Genomic DNA, 19876 nt, shown 5'->3' on the forward strand with positions numbered 1-19876 from the left:
CTATCAGCTGAGATTCCAAATTGCAAATTGAACAACTAGTGCCAAAATCCGATAATTTTCTCAATTTTTCTGCCTCAGAATACTGTTACAAAGCAGGGCAGCACACACACTTCCATTCTTGACCTATGAGATTTGTACATTCTGTAAACTGATCTGTAAATGTCCTTAAACCATAACACAAGGATTTACCCATTTCCAGGGAAGGTAAATTATGTATTAATTCTTATGTATCTGTGCAGAAGTAAAATATGTATGTTCCCCAAACAGTGGAATATCTCCAAATTGCAGTAACTATTCTAATTGTTTCACTCATACAAGCAATATCTGAGAATAAAATATTATCTATCTAGGCTTTGTAATCAGTTTCAAGCAAGGCAAGCTCTCTAGTTGCATGGTATGTATATCTTTAAGAAGTGTCTATTACTAAGTACACAGAACCAAATTATTAAAACTATAGATTAGAAAGGAGCTTTCTTTTGATGTCTTTAACCACAGGGTGGCACTTTATCAACCATCACCTTTGTTTATTCCAAACCATACACCCAATACAGTTTTGTGTAGTCAATTTAGATTACGGTCACTGGTGAATATACAAAGAATTTTTTAAAATGAGTAAAAGGGCAATTTTTACTGACTTCTGCAAGGATGAAGGAAAATTTCAACCTCTGCTTTTCATTAGCATAAGTAGTTCTTCTCTGTTACTTTCTACCAGGGGCATATTAAATTGCACCAAAAACCACATCAGATTATGGCAACTATGTTTAAATCCAACATTTCCATTTTAGTAAAATTATAAATTTAGGATTCTGATATACTTATCATTTCTCGTTAATGAAACCTAAGATATATTTACTTATCTGCAATATGGAAAAGCAGGGAAACACAAAATACGTCTACCTCTACTTCGAAGACCACATTAACAACATTTTTTGACAAGTCTACTAAATCTGTGTTCCAGAATGGAGATCTTGTGGAGGGGCAGATTTGGCCAACATAGACTGAATGTGATCTCAATGAGATCTTTTGTTTAAAATACATACAAACCAGATAGTTTTATAAATTCTATGATTTTAAAAAAAAATGCTTATTTTGCCATAAAAAATGGAGACAACCATGGCCAATTAAAAAGATGTCATTCAAAACCTGAACAAGAGAGATAATATGAACTATATCTTTTATTATAAAGCTTTTTTGGGAGGGAGATAATCAAGCTTGACAGAAAGCAGATAAAAGAACATAACACAAAGAATAAGTTATAATACAAAGTGAAAACACTTTAAAAATCATTAAGAAAGATTGAAATTAATAGGAAAATATAATTCAATTATGGAAAATGGTTTGTTTTGATTTTTAATTGGTGAACTTAGTTATTTTGTAAACAAAACAAAACAAAATAAAAACAAAGAACACAAAAACCTAGCCTTCCACTCTCCTAGGTTTTAACTAACTCAAAGGCAAAAACACAAGGCTTTGCAAATTTGTTCTTTTATTCTTTAACACCTGGGTTATCTTAAATTTGAAATTACTTTCCTTTGCCTCTAACTGTAGAAGGTTTTAGCAACAATATTAAAACACACTTGAACTTTACTCCTCAGTGCTCAGATATTAGTTAGAATAACAAATATTTACTCCTAAAACTTATCTCCACTCCTTTATTCAATAATCCTGCTTTAAAATATTATAAATAGTTAATATTACATGAATTATACATAATATATTAATATTTAACAATATAGGATGTGTTGGTATATTATATCTACATATTAAAATGTTTAAATATTACACCATCTCATTATTTTAGCAAACAGAGCATAATACTTACTGTATATTCTAGCTAACCATAACATAATATCCCCAAAATCTAAGAATTAGGAGCTCTTCTTGTAAAAATTTCAACTATTAACATTCACTTTTGCTTTAACATCACCAAAGTAACCTGCCACAAGTTCAAGAATGTTCATTCCAGGACTATACTTCTCTATTTAAACTCTTCCCCCACCCAGCGGTAAGTCAATCAAGATTAAGGGGCCTATAGCCTAAGTCTTGATGAAGGAAGCAATCTAACTGATAAGTAACTTGGAAGCTACTTGGAAATTATAAAAATTATCTTTGTCAACTGTGAGATTAGGTGACCATATAGCTGAACTTCCTGCAAGTGGAAAACTGACAGAAAAAAAATGAAAATCTCAGAAAGCAAAACTCAGTGTATGAACTCAAGAACAATGGAAATGGTAAATATGTGAGTAAATGTAAAGTATTTCTGCTTATTTTAAATTTCTTTAAAACATTCAGAGTGGTTGTCTTGGGATGGTGGGAAGATAAGACTCTTGACCACTTTCCATTTCAATACCTTACAAAGAACACAGTGAATATGGAGTATTTGTTGGATATCATTCCTTTGCCTCATCAGATCCTCTCTTCACCCTGCTCATACTACCTGGAAGCTGACCTATATGGGTCAGGTCAGAAAGCTCCTTTGCCCTCAAGATTCTACTTGCATATAGCTGATGGGGAGTACAAAAGAACTCTAGGAGTTTGGAGAAAGCAAGAAGAAACAGGCTGGAGTATGTTCCCTTGATTTCCTCCCTGCTGAGTAATGTTGCAATAAAAACTTTTTAAAAACCATTGTAGTTCAAACAATGAGCCAAATGCCTAAAGAAATGCAAGAATTTCTACAACGATACATAGAACATGGAAATAAAATTACGTGGCATTATCTGGTCTTTTAAAAATCCTCGATAATTACATCTTTTTTTTAAGAAAGGAAGAGAAAATGGGAATTCTTAACGTATAGCTAAATATATTATGTTACATTATGCTATATTATGTTATTTAATTTAAAATATAGCTTAGGTAATATTATAAAACAAAGTAGGGCCTAGTAGTAGCACATTCTAAGAATTGAGAGAGTTTGATTACCTACACTCAATTTCTGTATTTTTGGATCATTGACATTCAGCCATTTATTTTAATTCCAATAAATGTCTTAGTTTAAGAAAAATTATATATTACTTCAAATTAATCACAAAATGTCTTACCTAAAAATAATTTATGAAAACATAACATTCATTAAAGCAGAGTCATTCAAAGCCATCAACCCAAGTACATATCTTACCTTGGCTTAAAATCACACAGCACTCTTTAAACCAAAAAATAAAGAAATAGCAACTGCACTTACAGGGATGATTTTACATTACCTTTTCATATAGAACTGGGTAAAAACCACATATATAACACAACTAATATGAAGATTATATGTGACATATCAAAATCAATTACGCAGTAGAATTTTTTAAAATATAAATATAGATGGGTGGGTTTTTGTTGTTTGTTTTTTTTTTACCTGTTTTGCAATTTCTCTTAAACAGGCTACTCCTTGTTCAAAATTAGGGAAAGCTACTGAGCCATACTTTTGGTATTCAGGGATTGGTCTGATTTTTATTGTAGCTTCTGTTATCACACCAAGAGTTCCTGAAAAAGAAGGGGGAATAATCCAATATATCACATGCCAATCTTCTAAATCATATTTAAATCTATTTTATCTATTTATTCTATTAATTTATTCTATTCATATTTAAATCTATTTATTCTATGTGGGGAATAATGGCTACTCAAGTGTTTTTAGAAAAACAAACAAATTTTATACTTTCTAAAAAAAAAAGGTTTTGGAATACATTTTTCTTATGTTATATATAAATACTTTAAAGCATTTTTAAGGTAACCTTCCTCCAAGAAGGTTACTTTTAAAGACTTTTAAAAGTATTACAACCTATTAAAAGAAAAAAAATTTTGAAAAACAACAGGTTTGTATATCTCATACATTCAGACAAAAGTATATTCTGATATTTGTGCCTACTTTCACCGTGCGAAAAATTTGCTGGGGCAATAAGAAACTTCTGTGAGAATTTAAAATGATAGAAGAAATTAGAGGGACTATTATTACCTTGCCTTTTTTCTTAGGAATTCATACAAAGACAATGGCAATACTAAGATGCCCTTGTTAAGACACAAAAAAACCTGATAGCTCAGAGAAAGAGTAGTTACCATAAATATACAGTACAAGAGAACCACCAATGAAACAACGCTCTTTCCTTTATTACATGGAGGAGGGACAAATCAAAGAGGAAAAAAGCAAGTTAAATATAAACTACATTCTATGAGATGTAAATAACTATACTAAAATATCTAAAGAGACATGATTAAAATCACTATATTCATGAAGCTAAACTTTTCAAATTAGTGGTTTCTGATGTACAAATGGTAGAAATTATTAATACTATTAGTAAATTTTCTGAGAATCATGAAAAAAAGAATAAAGAAAGATGTAAATCTCTGCATTGGAGAACTTAATGGTAACACTAGAAATAAATAAAAAGTATCACAAAAATCAAAGCTTCCAGTAAATTTATAATACACCCAAAATGTCAATATAGAATACAAGATTAAAAACTAAGAGTCCATTAAAAAGTAAATTACATTAGATCACAGTATGTTCATCACATATACAAATGATTGCCTACTGAGATATCAAATATAACCCTATTATAATTTGTAAAATCACAAAAACTGCAAGTCTGGCCCGATTAGCATTTAAATAAAAAGTAAATATATCTTGTACATTTTAAAAGATCACAAAAGTGACTAAGGCTTTATCTTTTATTTTAGCATCTTTATTGAGATATAATTCACAAACAATAAAATTCACCCATTTAAAATGTAAAACTCAGTATGTTTTCAGTATATTCACAGATATTTGCAACTATCATTAAAATCTAAGTTTAGGGGGCACCTGGGTGGCTCAGTGGGTTAAGCGACCAACTCTTGATTTCGGCTCAGGTCATGATCTCAGGGTCACGGGATCAAGCTCCGTGCTCGGTGCAGTCTGCTTGTCTGTCTCCCTCTGCTCCTCCCTCCTCCTCCCCCACTCCCTCTCTCTCAAACAAATAAAATCTTAAAAAAAAAAAACCTCTAAGTCTAGAACATTTTTATCACTCCCCCCCAAAAGAAACAGCCATTCCCTGTTTCCCCACACATACACTTCAGCCCTAGACAACCACTAATCTAGTAACATTTCTATAAATTTACCTATTCTGGACATTTCATATAAATGGAAAGTGTCTGACTTCAGCTTGGGTCATGGTCCCAGTGTCCTGGGATGGAACCCCACATCAGGCTCCCTGCTCAGTGGGGAGCCTGCTTCTCCCTCTTCCTCTACTGCTCCCCCTGCTTGTGCGCCTGCTCTCTCTCTGTCAAATAAATAAATAAAATCTTTTAAAAAAATAAAAAATAAATGGAATCTTGTGACAATACGTGGTCTTTTGTGACTGGCTTCTATGTTTTCAAGGTTTACCCCTGTTGTAGCATGTATTAGTATTCCATTCCTTTTTAATTGTGGGCTATTATCCCGTTGTATATATAATTCATTTTGTTTATCCATTCATTAGTTGATGGACATTTGGGTTTCCACATTTTTTAAAACTAGATTACCAGTTTAATATAAAAACATGATATTACTCAGGCAGAGCCAAGATTAAAAAAAAAAAAAGAGAGAGAGAGAGAGAGATGCATAGGGCAAAGTATGGGGGATGGGGCCCAGAGTTTCCATGCCCTCTGCAGATGCATCACCCTCCCAGCACCTCCATGTGTTCACCACCCTGGAAGCTCCCTGAAACCCGCATTTTAGTGATTTTTATGGAGGCTTCATTACATAGGCATGATTGATTAAACCACTAAATCAATGTCCAGCCCCTCTCCCCTCCCTAGAGCTGAAAGTTCCATAGGTTTCCACCTTTTGCCTACTTCATATGAATAATGCTACTGTGAATATACATACAAATTTACATACATATTTTTGTGTGGATGTATGTTTTCCTTTCTCTGGAATATATACATGAAGACTTTTTTAATTGCAGAAAAACCTCTGGTCCTATTCCACATAACCCTGCCCTCAGCTACCTTTTTCTAAGGCTACATTCCAGACAACTACCACCAAGAGGTTGGGGGAATGGGGAGGAGGTTAGTTCACTTCTTGTACCCCGCCTTAGCTGGTGGGACAGAGGCTCTACTTGGAGTGACATTAATACTGGGGTCCCAACTGCCCTTAGCCTGGCTTGTAAAGAGATGGCATCTTGCCAGGAGAAGCAAACCAAGATCTGTTTTCCTTTCCCCTTCTTTTCCCTAGCACTGAGCTACGAAAGTAGGGATATCCTCAGAGAAAGCATGCCATTGCCCCCCTCCCCTCCCCAGAGCCACTCTCAGAGACTCAGAGGCTCAGAAACTCAGGGGCTCAGGGATTTGTTCTCAAGGGGCTGAGGAGGGAGCGGGAAAGGGAACACAAGCCAAAAAGCAGCTACTAATCTCTTTCCAAAGAAAATTACTTTGTTTGCAACAAACAGAGCATGGAGAAGTTCAAACCTAAGAACACGCTCAAAATAGTGGAGGATGTGGTAAAAGACAACTGGGAGGACATCGGTAAATTTATTGGAGATAAAGGCAACACTGTACGCCAGCTAGTTTGCTTGTACAGAAACAGTGTGGAGGACCCCAACTATGCTCAAAAAAAGAATCCCAAACACTAAGCTCAGCAACTATCCCTTCTAAGAGATATACTTAAAATGGGTGACTTTTTTGGTATGTGAATTATATTTCAATAAAGCTATTAAAAAATAACCATTACAAGTTAATTAATTCTCCAAATGAATTACAAATGAAACCTCAGAGTTATTTTCTTAAGTAAGGAACTAACAGTTATACATTTTACAAACAGGAAAATTTTTAGAAGGAAATATCTTAGACTATAAAAGTAGTCTAAAAGAACTTCTAAACCTTTGCCAGAGAAGAGGCAAAAGGCTGACAGGTAAACTACTAGTACTATGATGTCTCCTCATCCACAGTACAGAATTATCTATCACACTTGTTCGTTCCTACGAACACTGGTCGCATCACTTGAATTTTTAAAGTTGCTAATTTTCCTACCACTATACTAATACCATCACTAAGCTTATTTGTAATTCTTTCAACTCTTTTCAACATTTTTAGACGCTCCCGATAGCCTTGTTAAAAGTCGTTTCTACAAATGAAATGAAGTTTGACAGGCATATACTCCTAAACACAGGAATCATCTTCTCTATTTACTCTAATTTGATCACAGATTACAGAACACTTTAATAAATACTTGCTGAAACTCAAAAGTCTCCAGATTGAAATCCATTAAGGAAAAGGTCAGTATAAGCCGTGATTGCAGACAGGAACACTCTTCTACTTAAAACTAAACTCCAAGTTCCCAGGTTTTTGTGAAATCCTTCCTTAACATCTGAGAAATGGAGCCATTTGAAAATATATCTTTGAATTATAGCATATAACATCATCTAATACAACTTAAATAAAATCCAGGAAAAAGCTGGAAACCATTTAAATGCCAATCAATGAGGGTCTGGTTAGTGTACATTCAGTAGCTGTCCAAAAGAATGAAGTGGCTCTAAATATAATGATATGGAGTAAGCCTTATAAAAGGGTAAAGCAGAGTAGTAAACTCCTGTTTGTGCTTTTAAAACTGCATACATATATACTTAAATATAGCAGTGTTTACTCTGAACAAAGGAAAGGATCAGAAGGGACAGAAGGCAGGTTTTCCCGTATACATCCTTTAGTACCTTTTGAATTTTGTACATTTGTCCATATTTTAATTTTATTGCTTATTCAAAAAGTTGATTTTAAAATATATATATCTTCACATTAGCAAACTTCCTTCAAAATTCTAATTCTACATCAAAATTCTAAGGTACCAGTGAAAAGTGACCATGCCTTAACTTCTACCTACCTGTATTGCTTCCTATGTAGAGTAGGCACTCTAAAGTAGTAAAACCCACCGTAACATTATAAATGAGGTTAAAAAATAAATAAAAATTAGTAAAATGAGACACTGCATTATTGCAAGGTTAATGAAATGCCCAAGGCAAGTCTCTGCAACTATCCAGCTATGAGTCTACTGGGGGTCCCACCGTGAAAGCAAAATCATCCAGGTCTCAGAGGGCAGCTTCCACTCAAATTAGCCATCACAAATGGATATATCTAAATTCACTTAATCAAAAGGCTTGCTTCTGTTGTGTTTTATTATATTTATTGATTCCTTTGCTTTGGGAATATTATGTCAGCAGAGTGATATCAAAGACTTGGATTACTTATCACTTGATTATATGTACATTACACCACTTTATAACACTTTTACATTTTATATCTACTTTATATAATTGTTTATAAATAGCTCCATGGCAATATGACATCACAGAGGCTTATACATCATTCACTTTTCTGTTTTATCAAAACTACATTACAGTAAATTTAAGAATTTTCTATTTTATAATTTTCCAATCTGATGTTTGTTCTCAAGAAAACCGAAAGCTTCAAGTGCTATTTGATATAAATGCAAGTATTTGCTTAAAGTAAATAAACTCTTTTGTAATTTAACAATACTTTCAGGTGACTTCAGGACTAAGAAGAATGGCAGTCATTTGATCCTGAATCTTCACCCTCTCTCTACTTTCCTCCCCAAACATAAAAATCAACAAGAAACACAAAACCACAAATAATACTGAAATGAAACTCAATATTACTAGGAGACAAAAAAATACTCTGACCGTCACATCACCTGTTAAATAGAGATAAAATGAAAAAATTACAAAAGGCTTACTATAGCCTTCCACCTGCTACAAGCTTGTAAGGGTAGAAAGTAAGGGAAGGCTTAAAAGAAAAAATGGAGAGTTATCAGAAGACCTGGAGGAAGTAAAGACAAAATCAACCACAGACAGCAAAAGTGCAACACTAATACCAAAATCCTGTACAGGGAAATCCACAGCCCTGGCTATGGGGAGGGGTTTGAAAATGAGAGGAACTAGAAATGGCAGCCTTGGAGAAGCAAGGGGAGTATTTTCAGGGAAGCATCATATTCAGAGAAGTGTGGTACTCCTTGGAGACAAAGTACTGATGGGAAAGAATGAAGTAAGAGAGGGAAATTAAAGATCTTATAAGAGAGAAAGAAGACACGCCATGCCTTCTCCCACCAAAACCACCACCATCCACAAAACAAGTAGCACAAGAGAGGGTAGGAGTGACAGAAAATGACATTCCCAAACTAGGAAACACTTTCTAAGTAATAAATAGCAACAGAAAAAAAGCAGACCAAATCCACAAAAACTACTGGAAAATGACAAAATGTAAATAAAAGCTTTTCTGCTGATGAAAAGTCTCTCCCCTAAACCAAACATGATCCTGAAAAAAACAGTAATAGACATCTCAAACTGAATTAAATATAGTCAAGCAAGCATTTGGGGATATTAAAAAAAATACCTGAATCAGAAATACAAACATTAAAAACACAAGTGCACAAAAAACAAGAAGAAATGAAATAAGAGATGACTAATCTCAGGAAAGAAAAAGAACAGCAGCAACAATAACACAACATATAAAAATGAAGGCTAAGTTATAAGGTATCCAAAGGAAAACAGAGAATAGATTTCAAATGAAGACTTAATAAAGGGCATTGAAGAAAAGAAGGAAAATAACCAAGAGAATGAAAATGAAATAAAGAAAAAAGTTGGGGAATAAGAAGGGTCAGAGAAATATAGTGGCTGAAATGCCAAACAAGCAAACACAGTCAGACATAGTACAACTGGTGTCCCTGAAGAAGAAAAATCAAACCATTGGGGGGGGGGGGAGACCCCTAATATTTAACACTAGATGCAAAAAACTTTCCAGAAAGAATAAAAGACCTAAATATAAACACAGAAAGGGTCCACTGGGTGCCATGCAAAACAACCTAGGACAATCAACTCTGAGCTATAAAAGTAGTAGACTTAAATAATAAAGAAAAAAATCTTCAGGACACCCAGGCAAAAAAGGGAAACAAGTTACAAAGCCAAAAGAAATAGCTTTAGATTTTTTTAAAACAACTTATAAAACCAGGCAACACTGAAGCAGCATTTTCAAGAAACAAGGAAACAAAGTACAACCCATGGATATTATAACCACTCAAGCTGTCTTACAAGAGGTAAAATTACACAAAAGGACTGATAATAAGCATTTCACTTATTTCAACATATAGCAAAAAGCAAAAACAAGGGTGGGTCACGGGTTAAAAAAATAAAAATGTAGTTTTCACCATTTTTCAAATAAAAGAGCAAATTATTTTGAGTTACTAGTAAATTCCATATATAAGAAAGGAATGCAAAGCATTTCGGAGGCTTTGACTATTTATTATAATTTTCATTATATTGATCATGTTATAGCACCTAAAATGGAAGGAAGCTGCTAACTGAAAAAAATCATTATGAAAAATTTGTAACACAAAACAAGACAAAAACATTAAATTTAACATGGTTAGTCATATGTAGAACTTAGTAGGATCAGGAAAATACATTTTTTTAATGATAATGCTTTCAAGGTTGTCATCAGATGATTTAACTGTAGCAAAAAAATATTTTTAAAACTTGAGGAAAAGTTTATGATTCACATCTAAGGCAGGTGCTTATTATTCAGATGGTTCAAGATAGCAGATAAAAATACATATTATAAAAGAATATGAACTTGTTGTGATGAGTACCAGGTGATATACAGAGGTGTTGAATCACTACATTGTACTCCTGAAACTAATATTGTACTGTATGCTAACTAGAATTTAAATAAAAACTTTAAAAAAATAAAATTCAAAAGTAAAAAATAAAATAAAAAAGAATATGATTTCTCAATCATGCGGTCTCCTGGCCTACATTAAGATGATTCTATACCCACATACATACAGAGATGGGGATTAAGGACTATAAATGCACTTGTAAAGATCACTAATGCCAACAACAACAGTAATAAATTTAACATTTGTTGAGTACTTACTAAATGCTTATAGACTGCTTATCCTAATTTCATTTACTCCTCACAAAAGCTTATGAAGATGGATTCTTTTATTGTCCCCATTTTATAGCTGAGGACACTGGCATAGAGAATTACCTAATTTACATAAAGTCACAGAAATTTAAGTGGTGGAACCAGGATTGAAATCCAGATTTGAAAGATATGCTCCTAAATCACTATGGCATTTTACATGTATGTTTATAATAAGATCTCATTTAAATACAGTAATTTGCCCTAGTATATATGTTTAATAAATAACATTTCTTTGCTTACTTTATTATTACGAGTTTACCTTCCTTAAATTCAAAGAATAATTGACTACTGAGGGGGGTAGTCTAGTCATTTAGATACAGTTTAAACTATTTTAAAAGGCATAAAAGACCAAATTATCTCTCCAGCTATCCTGTAACCCTTACCACTCTACCCCTAGACCTGCTGCCTACTCCACCCTACGGTTAAATCTTATGTTCCGGTTACACTGAAAACCTGGCAGCTTCACCAGGCAGACAAGGCTCTTCTCACTTCTAGGTCTGTCCACCTGCAGTTCTCTCTGCAGGGCAACTCCCTCCCCACCTTACTCCCTCAACTCCTTATCAACCTTCAAGGACTACTTTAGGCATGGCCCCTCTGAAGAGGTCTTCTTAAGCACCCATCAATGCGAACTTTGTCTATATTTCTCCTGCATTTACTTCTATCATATAATTTATCATACTGTACTATAAAGGTCAATTGTTACCTGTGTCCTTCAGTGTGCCAGCACAGGATATAGCACCAAAAATTTAAAAATACAAAGCAATGGGAGTTACTTAAAAAGATCATTTATATTTATAGAGTTGACTCCAACTACATATGAACCAACAGTATAATTAATAACTGTCAGTTTTAATACCTATTTGTTACTCAATTTGCCACCTGGTGGCAAAAGGTTATATATTTTAGCTAACTTTTGGATGATGTGTTAGTATAAGCAGTTGCAGAATATTTACCAAAGAACTATATTAAGGGAATTTAACACTTTTTCTCATTAAAAATGTAGTTCTATCTTTCCATAGACGAGTATACTGATCAGAAAAGGAATAAGAGAGTAAACTGGGGAGACATCTTGACAAAGGTTTATCACTGATTATCATGAAAAAATATCTAAGCTATATATTGGTCATCAAATCAATCGTTGACCTTTAGCATGTCACTGATACAGTTTGTCATTTTTTCCCTCCTTGATGTTACTATCAAAAGATAGAATTTATGTCCTATCATCCTAGTTTATTGTAATTGTTCTCTTATCCATAAATACAGCTGAACATTTTGAAAAACTCTTTTTTAGCTTGTACCATCTTCTAAACTAGTAATGAGTTCCTCCACTAATTTAGAGACATTTGTTTTATCTTATTTCTCTGAATTTAAGGGATATCCCTCTCTACCATTCTAAGAATTGAAAAATACGACTATGCTCATCTTATCCATAAAATTTACCACATAACAGTTAGTTTGCAAAATAGAAGGTCAGTTTTTTTCCTGAACAGTAAAGCAATTAAATGTTTTGTATGAGATAAAGAACTACATTCTAATCCATCCAGCATTAAGTAACCAAGCAAATAGTAGTTAAATAGTAAAACAACAACAACCAAAAAAAACCCCAAAAACCCCCAACCAAACATACATTTTAAAAGATACGTAAATCAACAGGATTTTAAATTCCACTTCTTCAAAGAAGCAAATAGCACGTAACAAAAGGTACAATTATAGAAAGACAAGACACTAAGACAATACTTTCTCAGCCCTCCCCGCCCCCACCGAGAAGTCAGACAAGATTAGAGAATACTAAAATATAAAATTTTAAAGCCAACCATTTTAAATCTTAACAACTACTCTTCCTAAAATCACTGATTAAAAACTCTAAAACAAAAATAAAATACCAAAAAGGCTAACTTATCTCTAAAACTATAAAAAACCAAAACGTAAAAGGACATTTAATAAGATGTTCTCATAATAAAAACTTTATGAAGTACTAAATTAAAGAAATAAAACTTGAAAAAAATCACCATTCTTTAAATATATAAAACATGTCTTTCCTTCAAAGATCTTATATCACAATATCACAGATTTTCACAAAACTGAGTCACTAACCTGTATTTTTTCATCATAAATTTAGTTATATTTACCTTCAGATCCCATGATGAAGTGATGGATATCAGGGCCTGTTGACATACGAGGTCCTTGACAGCTTTTTTCTATTATACCTCTAGGTGTTACCATTTTTATATGAACCACCTGTTTAATACAATGCACGATATAAATTCTACATATTTGTCAGTGAATGTTGTGCGGGTGTGTACACACATTCATCCATATTTATAAAAAACTCTCCTTTTAAAAATATTGGATTAAGTGATAAATGGTGACACCTTTCAGAATTCTAATACCTTTTAATAATTCTTAAGACTAAAAATAAATTTTATATAACTTTAAAAGAAGAAAAAAATCATTCTAAGATTATTGATTTGGGTATATTCATCATCTTAAAACAATGAAAAGCACTTTTCTTTAAACCAAATTTAGTCTAGGATTATCAATGTGGCCAAGAACTAAAGGAAAAAAAAATAATCAATGATCATATTTTAATAGGTTCATTCTTTCACCTTTTTAACAACGCTGATGAAGCACTGTTACTCACATCAAGCTGCTTCAGATGCTTAGAATTCTAAGAAAAATTTATTCTTGCCTTATTCCCACCCTCAATTTATCTACTTTGCCCACTCAGTAGAAAAGAATAACAAGAATGAAGTATTAATTATAACCAGGTCAAAATTAGGATGAAGGGGAAGATGTAGTGTTAAAGAGAAGAAAAGAGAGATGCATAGGATACAAGTCTCACACCAGTGAAAAAGTACACTGGAGGGGAAGGGACTCAAAAACAGTTCCTGAAATCCAAATCAGGAAATGGTTATGTGAAAATCCAACACATTTTTACAACAGCTTTTTGACAGATAAACAAAAATAGTCTATTTATTATTTAAGGAAATGAGCAGAGGACATCAATAAACAATCCACAAAATTAAAACTTAAAAATCACCAATGAGGACATTTTAAAAGTATACATTCACTAGCAATTAAAGAAATAAAAAATTAAAAAGACAAAAATCTAAATAAAAGGTCCAGTAAAATAAAGATCCTCATAGTGCTAAGGGGAATGCCAATTGGCACAAATTTCTATGAAGCATTTTGGTGACAAAGATCCAAAGACTAAAAAATGTATATAAACATCTTCATTCAACAATTCAAGCTCTTGGAACTTCCCCAAAGAAAGTGATTAAAGATGTATGCTAAAGAAATTACTAAAGAAGATATTTTCCCCTTTGTTTCCTACAATTTTGAAATTAAGAATAATTTAAATATTCACTAATAGGGAATTACTTTATAAACCATGAATTATCAGTAAAAGAATTATATGCACTCTAAAAGTGATAGTGTACATTTACATTTGTCTTTGTTCATTTACAAATTAATATATTGATAACACAGTTTAAAGAGATTAAACACAGCATGATCCTGTTTTATATAAAGCTAGATATATACATGCAAATAAGCACATTAGGATATATCTTATAATCTGTGGTCCTTAAGGCTCTCCAAGAAAGGAATAAATTACATGCGTTAGCAGTACTAAATGTAGCAGTCTATCACATATTTGCTTAACTATGATAAAGTCTTTAATAATCCAATAGTAAAAGGATTAAATTCTCTCTGAAATTGAATCTGTTATTTTATTTGTAAAAAGAAAAATGTGATTTCTAAAATATCCTCAATTAAAAAAAAACAGGATAATGTAAACATTTTAAGTGTTTATAATATACACTAATAATAATTCCATGCAGTGAATATTCTACTTTACAGAAGAGGAAACAAGTTTAGAAAGGTGAACCAATCTGCACAAGGTCACAGAACTAATCACTGGAAAAGCTACACATGGAACAAATGATATCTAATTCCTAGCCAGAATGCCCACAGTTACACTATTACCACACTAACTCCCAGAAGACTGGCACCGGATCAGCTAAAATAAAATGATGTACACACACAGGTCATACTGCCACCTACTAGAACATTTTCAATCAGGCTCTTTAACTCTACATAGAAAAAAAAATTTTGAGAAAAATAAGTATAAACTCTCCTGAGGCAAAAGAGTGGCAATGATAAGATCACTAAATAAATGGAGACCCTACCACACAACTCTAAAAAAGGTTTTAATCACTTTATAGTAATAAACTAATGAATTGTGACATTGTAACCAGAAAAAAATTTACCAGGTCCTCAATATTGCCATAGATATTCTTCTTCATGCCCGATGCCCGAGTAGATACCCATCCTCCCACAGTGCTGAATTCCAGGGAGTCTGGTTCATGACCTGTACAATAACCACTTTCTTTAAGCTGAAAAACAAAGAAATGTAGTATTTTACTAGTGAAAATGGGACCATTTTACATATCACTCAACGCATTAACTCTTCACACTTTAAAATTTCCATATGTCACTGGTATTTGGATTCATTAAAACCTATACAGAAAAAGAAATACTTTTATCATGCTCATCCATAAAATTTTTTAAGCTTTTGCCCAGTGGAAAACTTTACAGAACTAAAAAATGTGGACCAAAAGACAGGTTTGCTAGCCAATCTTACTCCTTACATCCTTTCAAAATAAAATCAATAACTGTCCCTCCTTTTTTTTTTTAACCGCAAAGAGACGATTTAAATACTTATGGAGATCAGATTATGCTTAAATAACTGCCAACTTCACCTAAACACTTTCAATGAATAAAGCACTTAATGTCTTGTTCTCCCTACCCTAATATAATATGCAGCAGGCCCGCAGAAAATCTAAGCAAATTGCCTGTACTTAATTCTCTCAAGGAGTCATGTGTTTTAATGTACAGCCATCTGGCTAGGTTTCCTGCATGTAATACCATCATTTATTTGTGATGCAGATCATGCATTCCTGTACATTAAATAGTCACTTGTTTCTCATTTTTCTATATTAGCTTGGCTTTGCCATCTGCACAGCACCTGAAGTTGAATGGATGCCCTTTACTGCAACACCACCAAAGCCATTCCACTGAAACCATTTTAAAGACTCAGCCATCTCATGTCAAATGGTACAGACACCACCATCTGCACACTCACTGTCTACTGCACTCAAGCCCATCAATCTGTATTGACCATTTTGATAGTCATCCAGTTAAGCAACTGCTTCTATTTTTCAAGTAAGCCATGCAGAGATGTAGAATATGTCAGCTATGTTTCTTCCGTAAGTATGGTACAAAAGTTGTGATCCAAAATGAGAGAACCTAATAGGTTAAACATAATTTGTCAGCTTTTTCACATAAGCATTGCAAATTATTTATCTTTTCTAATATTTTTGCTAGGAAAACAACATTTAAAGAGACATCAATTATTAATAAATTATTTTCACTAAATATTGAAGGTGTTTATTTAATTTAAAGAAGTTATTAACTACTCACAAAGAAGTAGCTTAAATATATGAATGAATTTAAAATGAGGATTATCGGACTGATATTTTATAGTTCTAATCTAACTCCCTATCTATATTCATATTATTTACTCTCAAAAAAGACTACTGTTACTCAATTTTTCTGAAATTAGCAGAAAAAGAAAAAACATTCATAGGGCACTTAGATATCCTAGCACTAAACAGGGAGTTTTCACATATTCTCATGACAAAATCTCCACATTACCTACACCAAAGCAAATTAAATCTAAACTATTTCTATAAGTACATCCAATGTTAGATATACTTATAACTTGCCTCTTATGTCTGGTAGGTTACTTCATTACCTTCCTCAATAATAAAGTGGCTACCATGAGCCATGAATTATGTAAAGCAATGAAAATGAGGATATAAAAAGAACAACAACAAAAAAAGACAGTCTCTATGCTCAAGGACCTCGACCCAGCACACCATTTTAAATCTACTACTTTGTTAAAATCTAACTTCCTGTGTAATGGTTAAGAACCTGAACTTGAAACTTGTCATTTATGCTTGCTAGAAAAACTGCATGCTACAGTGCACTAATAAGCAACAATTTTTGGCATATGGTTAGGTATTTAATAAATGGTACCTATGACCATATACATTCAGCCACTTTTTCTTCTGTGTCTTTGCTGTGTCTTTTTGTTTTTGTTTTAAAGATTTTATTTATTTATTTGAGAGACAGTGAGAGAGAGAACAAGTGCGGGGTGTGGGGCAGAGGGAGAAGCAGACTCCCCACTGATCAGGGAGCCTGATGTGGGGCTCGATCCCGGGAGTCCGGGATCATGACCTGAGCAGAAGGCAGACACTTAACCAACTGAGCTACCCAGGCGCCCCTTGCTGTGTCTTTGTTAATGTCACTAGTTGCCAGAAAAATCTGAAGAAAGATTTACAGATTTAACTCATATAGTAAAATAACCTCTCCTCTCCATCTGTATGCCATAAAACAGAGTAAGAATTTTATCTTACTCACTTCGGTACTCCCATTCAATGTTAAAACAACAAATATTTACTATGTTCTAAGCATCAGACACATCACTAAGAGCAAATCCTAAATTGCAGAGCTTGTTATTATATAGATAGAGAAAGGAACTGAAATTAACATGAAACATAATTAAATAAATACAGAACAATTAGAAGTGTAACAGAAAAAATTAAAAGTGCAGCAGGGACATTCACCAAGTTCAAGTAAAAGGAACTAGATTTACTCTTTAACATGAAAAAAATATATATATATGAAACAAAAGTCTTTAAACACTGAACATGAGGTAACAAAGGGCTGTGATCCCTTGAGAAAGCAAACAAAGTAAGTGAATACTATCCATGCCCCATGCTTATGCTCCAGACTGCGATGCAGGTAAAGACAATCCAGGCACGACTAGCAGTGTGAGGTAAGGAGACTGAGTTCAAAGCTGTGGGAAACCAAAGCATCTAGAATTCACAAGAGAAAGTACTGAAGAGAGCTGCACAGAGAGAGAACCCTGAAGACTGGCAGAGGGTCCCCTCAAGTAGTTGGCAGAGTAATGAAAAGCACATACCAGTGAGGAAACTACCAAGAATGAGAGTTAAAAATAATCCAAAAGGATTAGAGAAAAGTACCAGCACTCATACAGGGCCAGAAATCTGTTCCCACCAACCTGACTTGGAAAATTTTTCCTTCACAAAGCATGAGATAGAAACCCAAGATGGTCATTCCTCAGTAATGAGAAATGATTAGCCTCAGATGGAGGACTGCTCTTGAACCCACCTAAAAGATCACAGAAGCAAGAACTAAAGGATCTAACTATTTCCAAATATCTACATCCCAGAAAAAGAGCTCAAGAATATTTATAGAATTGGGGGCACCTAGGTGGCTCAGTTGGTTGTGTCTGCCTTCAGGTCAGGTCACGATCCCAGGGTCTTGTGATCAAACCCCACATTGGGCTCCCTGCTTGATGGAAAGTCTGCTTCTCCCTCTCTCTCTGCCACTCCTCTCTCTTTCTCAAATAAATAAATAAATAAATAAATAAATAAATAAATAAAATCTTTGGGGGAAAAAAAGAATATTTATAGAATTGAAAAAACATCCCAGACCTAACAAGATAATATTCACAATGTTTGGTACTTAATAAAAAATTACCAAGCGTACCAGGAAGCAGGAAAACACAACCCTTAATGAGGACAATAATCATTATGAGGTGAATAATCAAAACGAACCCAAAACTAACACAGATGTTAGAATTAGCTGACCAGGACATTAAAACAGTTATTCAACTGTATTCCATATGTTCAGAATAAGACACAGAAAATATAGAAAGACTCAAATTCAATATATAGAAAAGTAAGAAATACAATGTTTGAGATAAAAAATACACTCGAGGGGGTTAAGAGCAGAATATACTGAGCAAATAAAATATTAGTGAACTCCAAGACACAGCAAAAGAATCTACAGAAAAAACGGAAAAGAGCAGCAGGAAGCTGTGGAACTTCAAACAGCCTAATATATGAGGAAACAGAGTCCCTAAAAGTCTGGTCGGGGAGGGAGGGTCAGATATTTGAAGTAATAGCCCCAAATTTTCCAAATGTGATTAAAACTATAAACCCACAACTAAAAGAAGTTCGACAAAGCCCCAATGTCAGAAACACACACACAAAAAAACTACACCAAGGTCTATCACAGTCACATAACTCAAACCAGTTATAAGAAAATCTTAAAAGCAAACAGAGAAAAAAAAAACCCACAGAATGTACATAGGGACAAAGATAAGATTTCTTGCCAGAAACAGTAAAGTGAAACAACACTGAAGCAGTATCTTTATAATACTGAAAGAAAAACACTATCAACTTATCACTCTATACTCAGTTAAAATATCTTTGAAAAAACAGAAAGGTAACCTTAACTAGTAAGCAATTAAAGCAAGACTGCAGGATACATGATTAATACACAAAACTCAACTGCTATCCAATATACCAACAAGGAACAAGTGGAATTTAAAAATAAAAACATAATGCCATTTACATTAGGTTCCCCCAAAATGAAACACTTAGGTATAAATCTAACAGATATGTTACAAGATCTATAAGGAAAAATCGAAGTTTTAAATAAATAAAAAGATATTCCATGTCCATGGAAGACTCATATCAAGATGTCAGTCCTTCCCAAACTGATCTACAGATTCAGTGTAACAAACCCAATAAAAATCTCAACAAGTTATTCATAGATATTAACAAACTGATTCTAAAGTCCAAATGGAGAGGCAAAAGACCCAGAATAGCCAACACAATTTGAAGGGTAGTCTTTTCAACAAATGGTGCTGAAATAGCTGGATTATTCATATGCAAAAAAATGAACTTCAATCCATCCATTGCACCATACATAAACATTAACTCAAAAATCTTCAAAACTCATCAGAGACTTCAATGTAAACCAAAAACTATGAAACTTAAAT

At 33.4% G+C, this 19876-nt stretch overlaps 1 protein-coding gene across 2 annotated transcripts in view; it reads right to left on the bottom strand.

The window, feature by feature from the left end:
- The window catches only part of AGPS (alkylglycerone phosphate synthase), a 136210-nt gene that overhangs the window by 50260 nt on the left and 66074 nt on the right, over window positions 1-19876 (bottom strand). For both annotated transcript variants that reach the window (XM_040643467.1, XM_040643464.1), the window contains exons 9-11: window positions 15207-15332; window positions 13065-13173; window positions 3344-3471 (exon numbers count right to left, since the gene is read on the bottom strand). In XM_040643467.1, coding sequence (XP_040499401.1) covers window positions 3344-3471; window positions 13065-13173; window positions 15207-15332 — 363 coding nt within the window. The remainder of the gene's footprint in view (window positions 1-3343; window positions 3472-13064; window positions 13174-15206; window positions 15333-19876) is intronic.

Source organism: Ursus maritimus, unplaced genomic scaffold, assembly GCF_017311325.1.
Source record: "Ursus maritimus isolate PB19 unplaced genomic scaffold, ASM1731132v1 scaffold_1, whole genome shotgun sequence".
Taxonomy (NCBI): domain Eukaryota; kingdom Metazoa; phylum Chordata; class Mammalia; order Carnivora; family Ursidae; genus Ursus; species Ursus maritimus.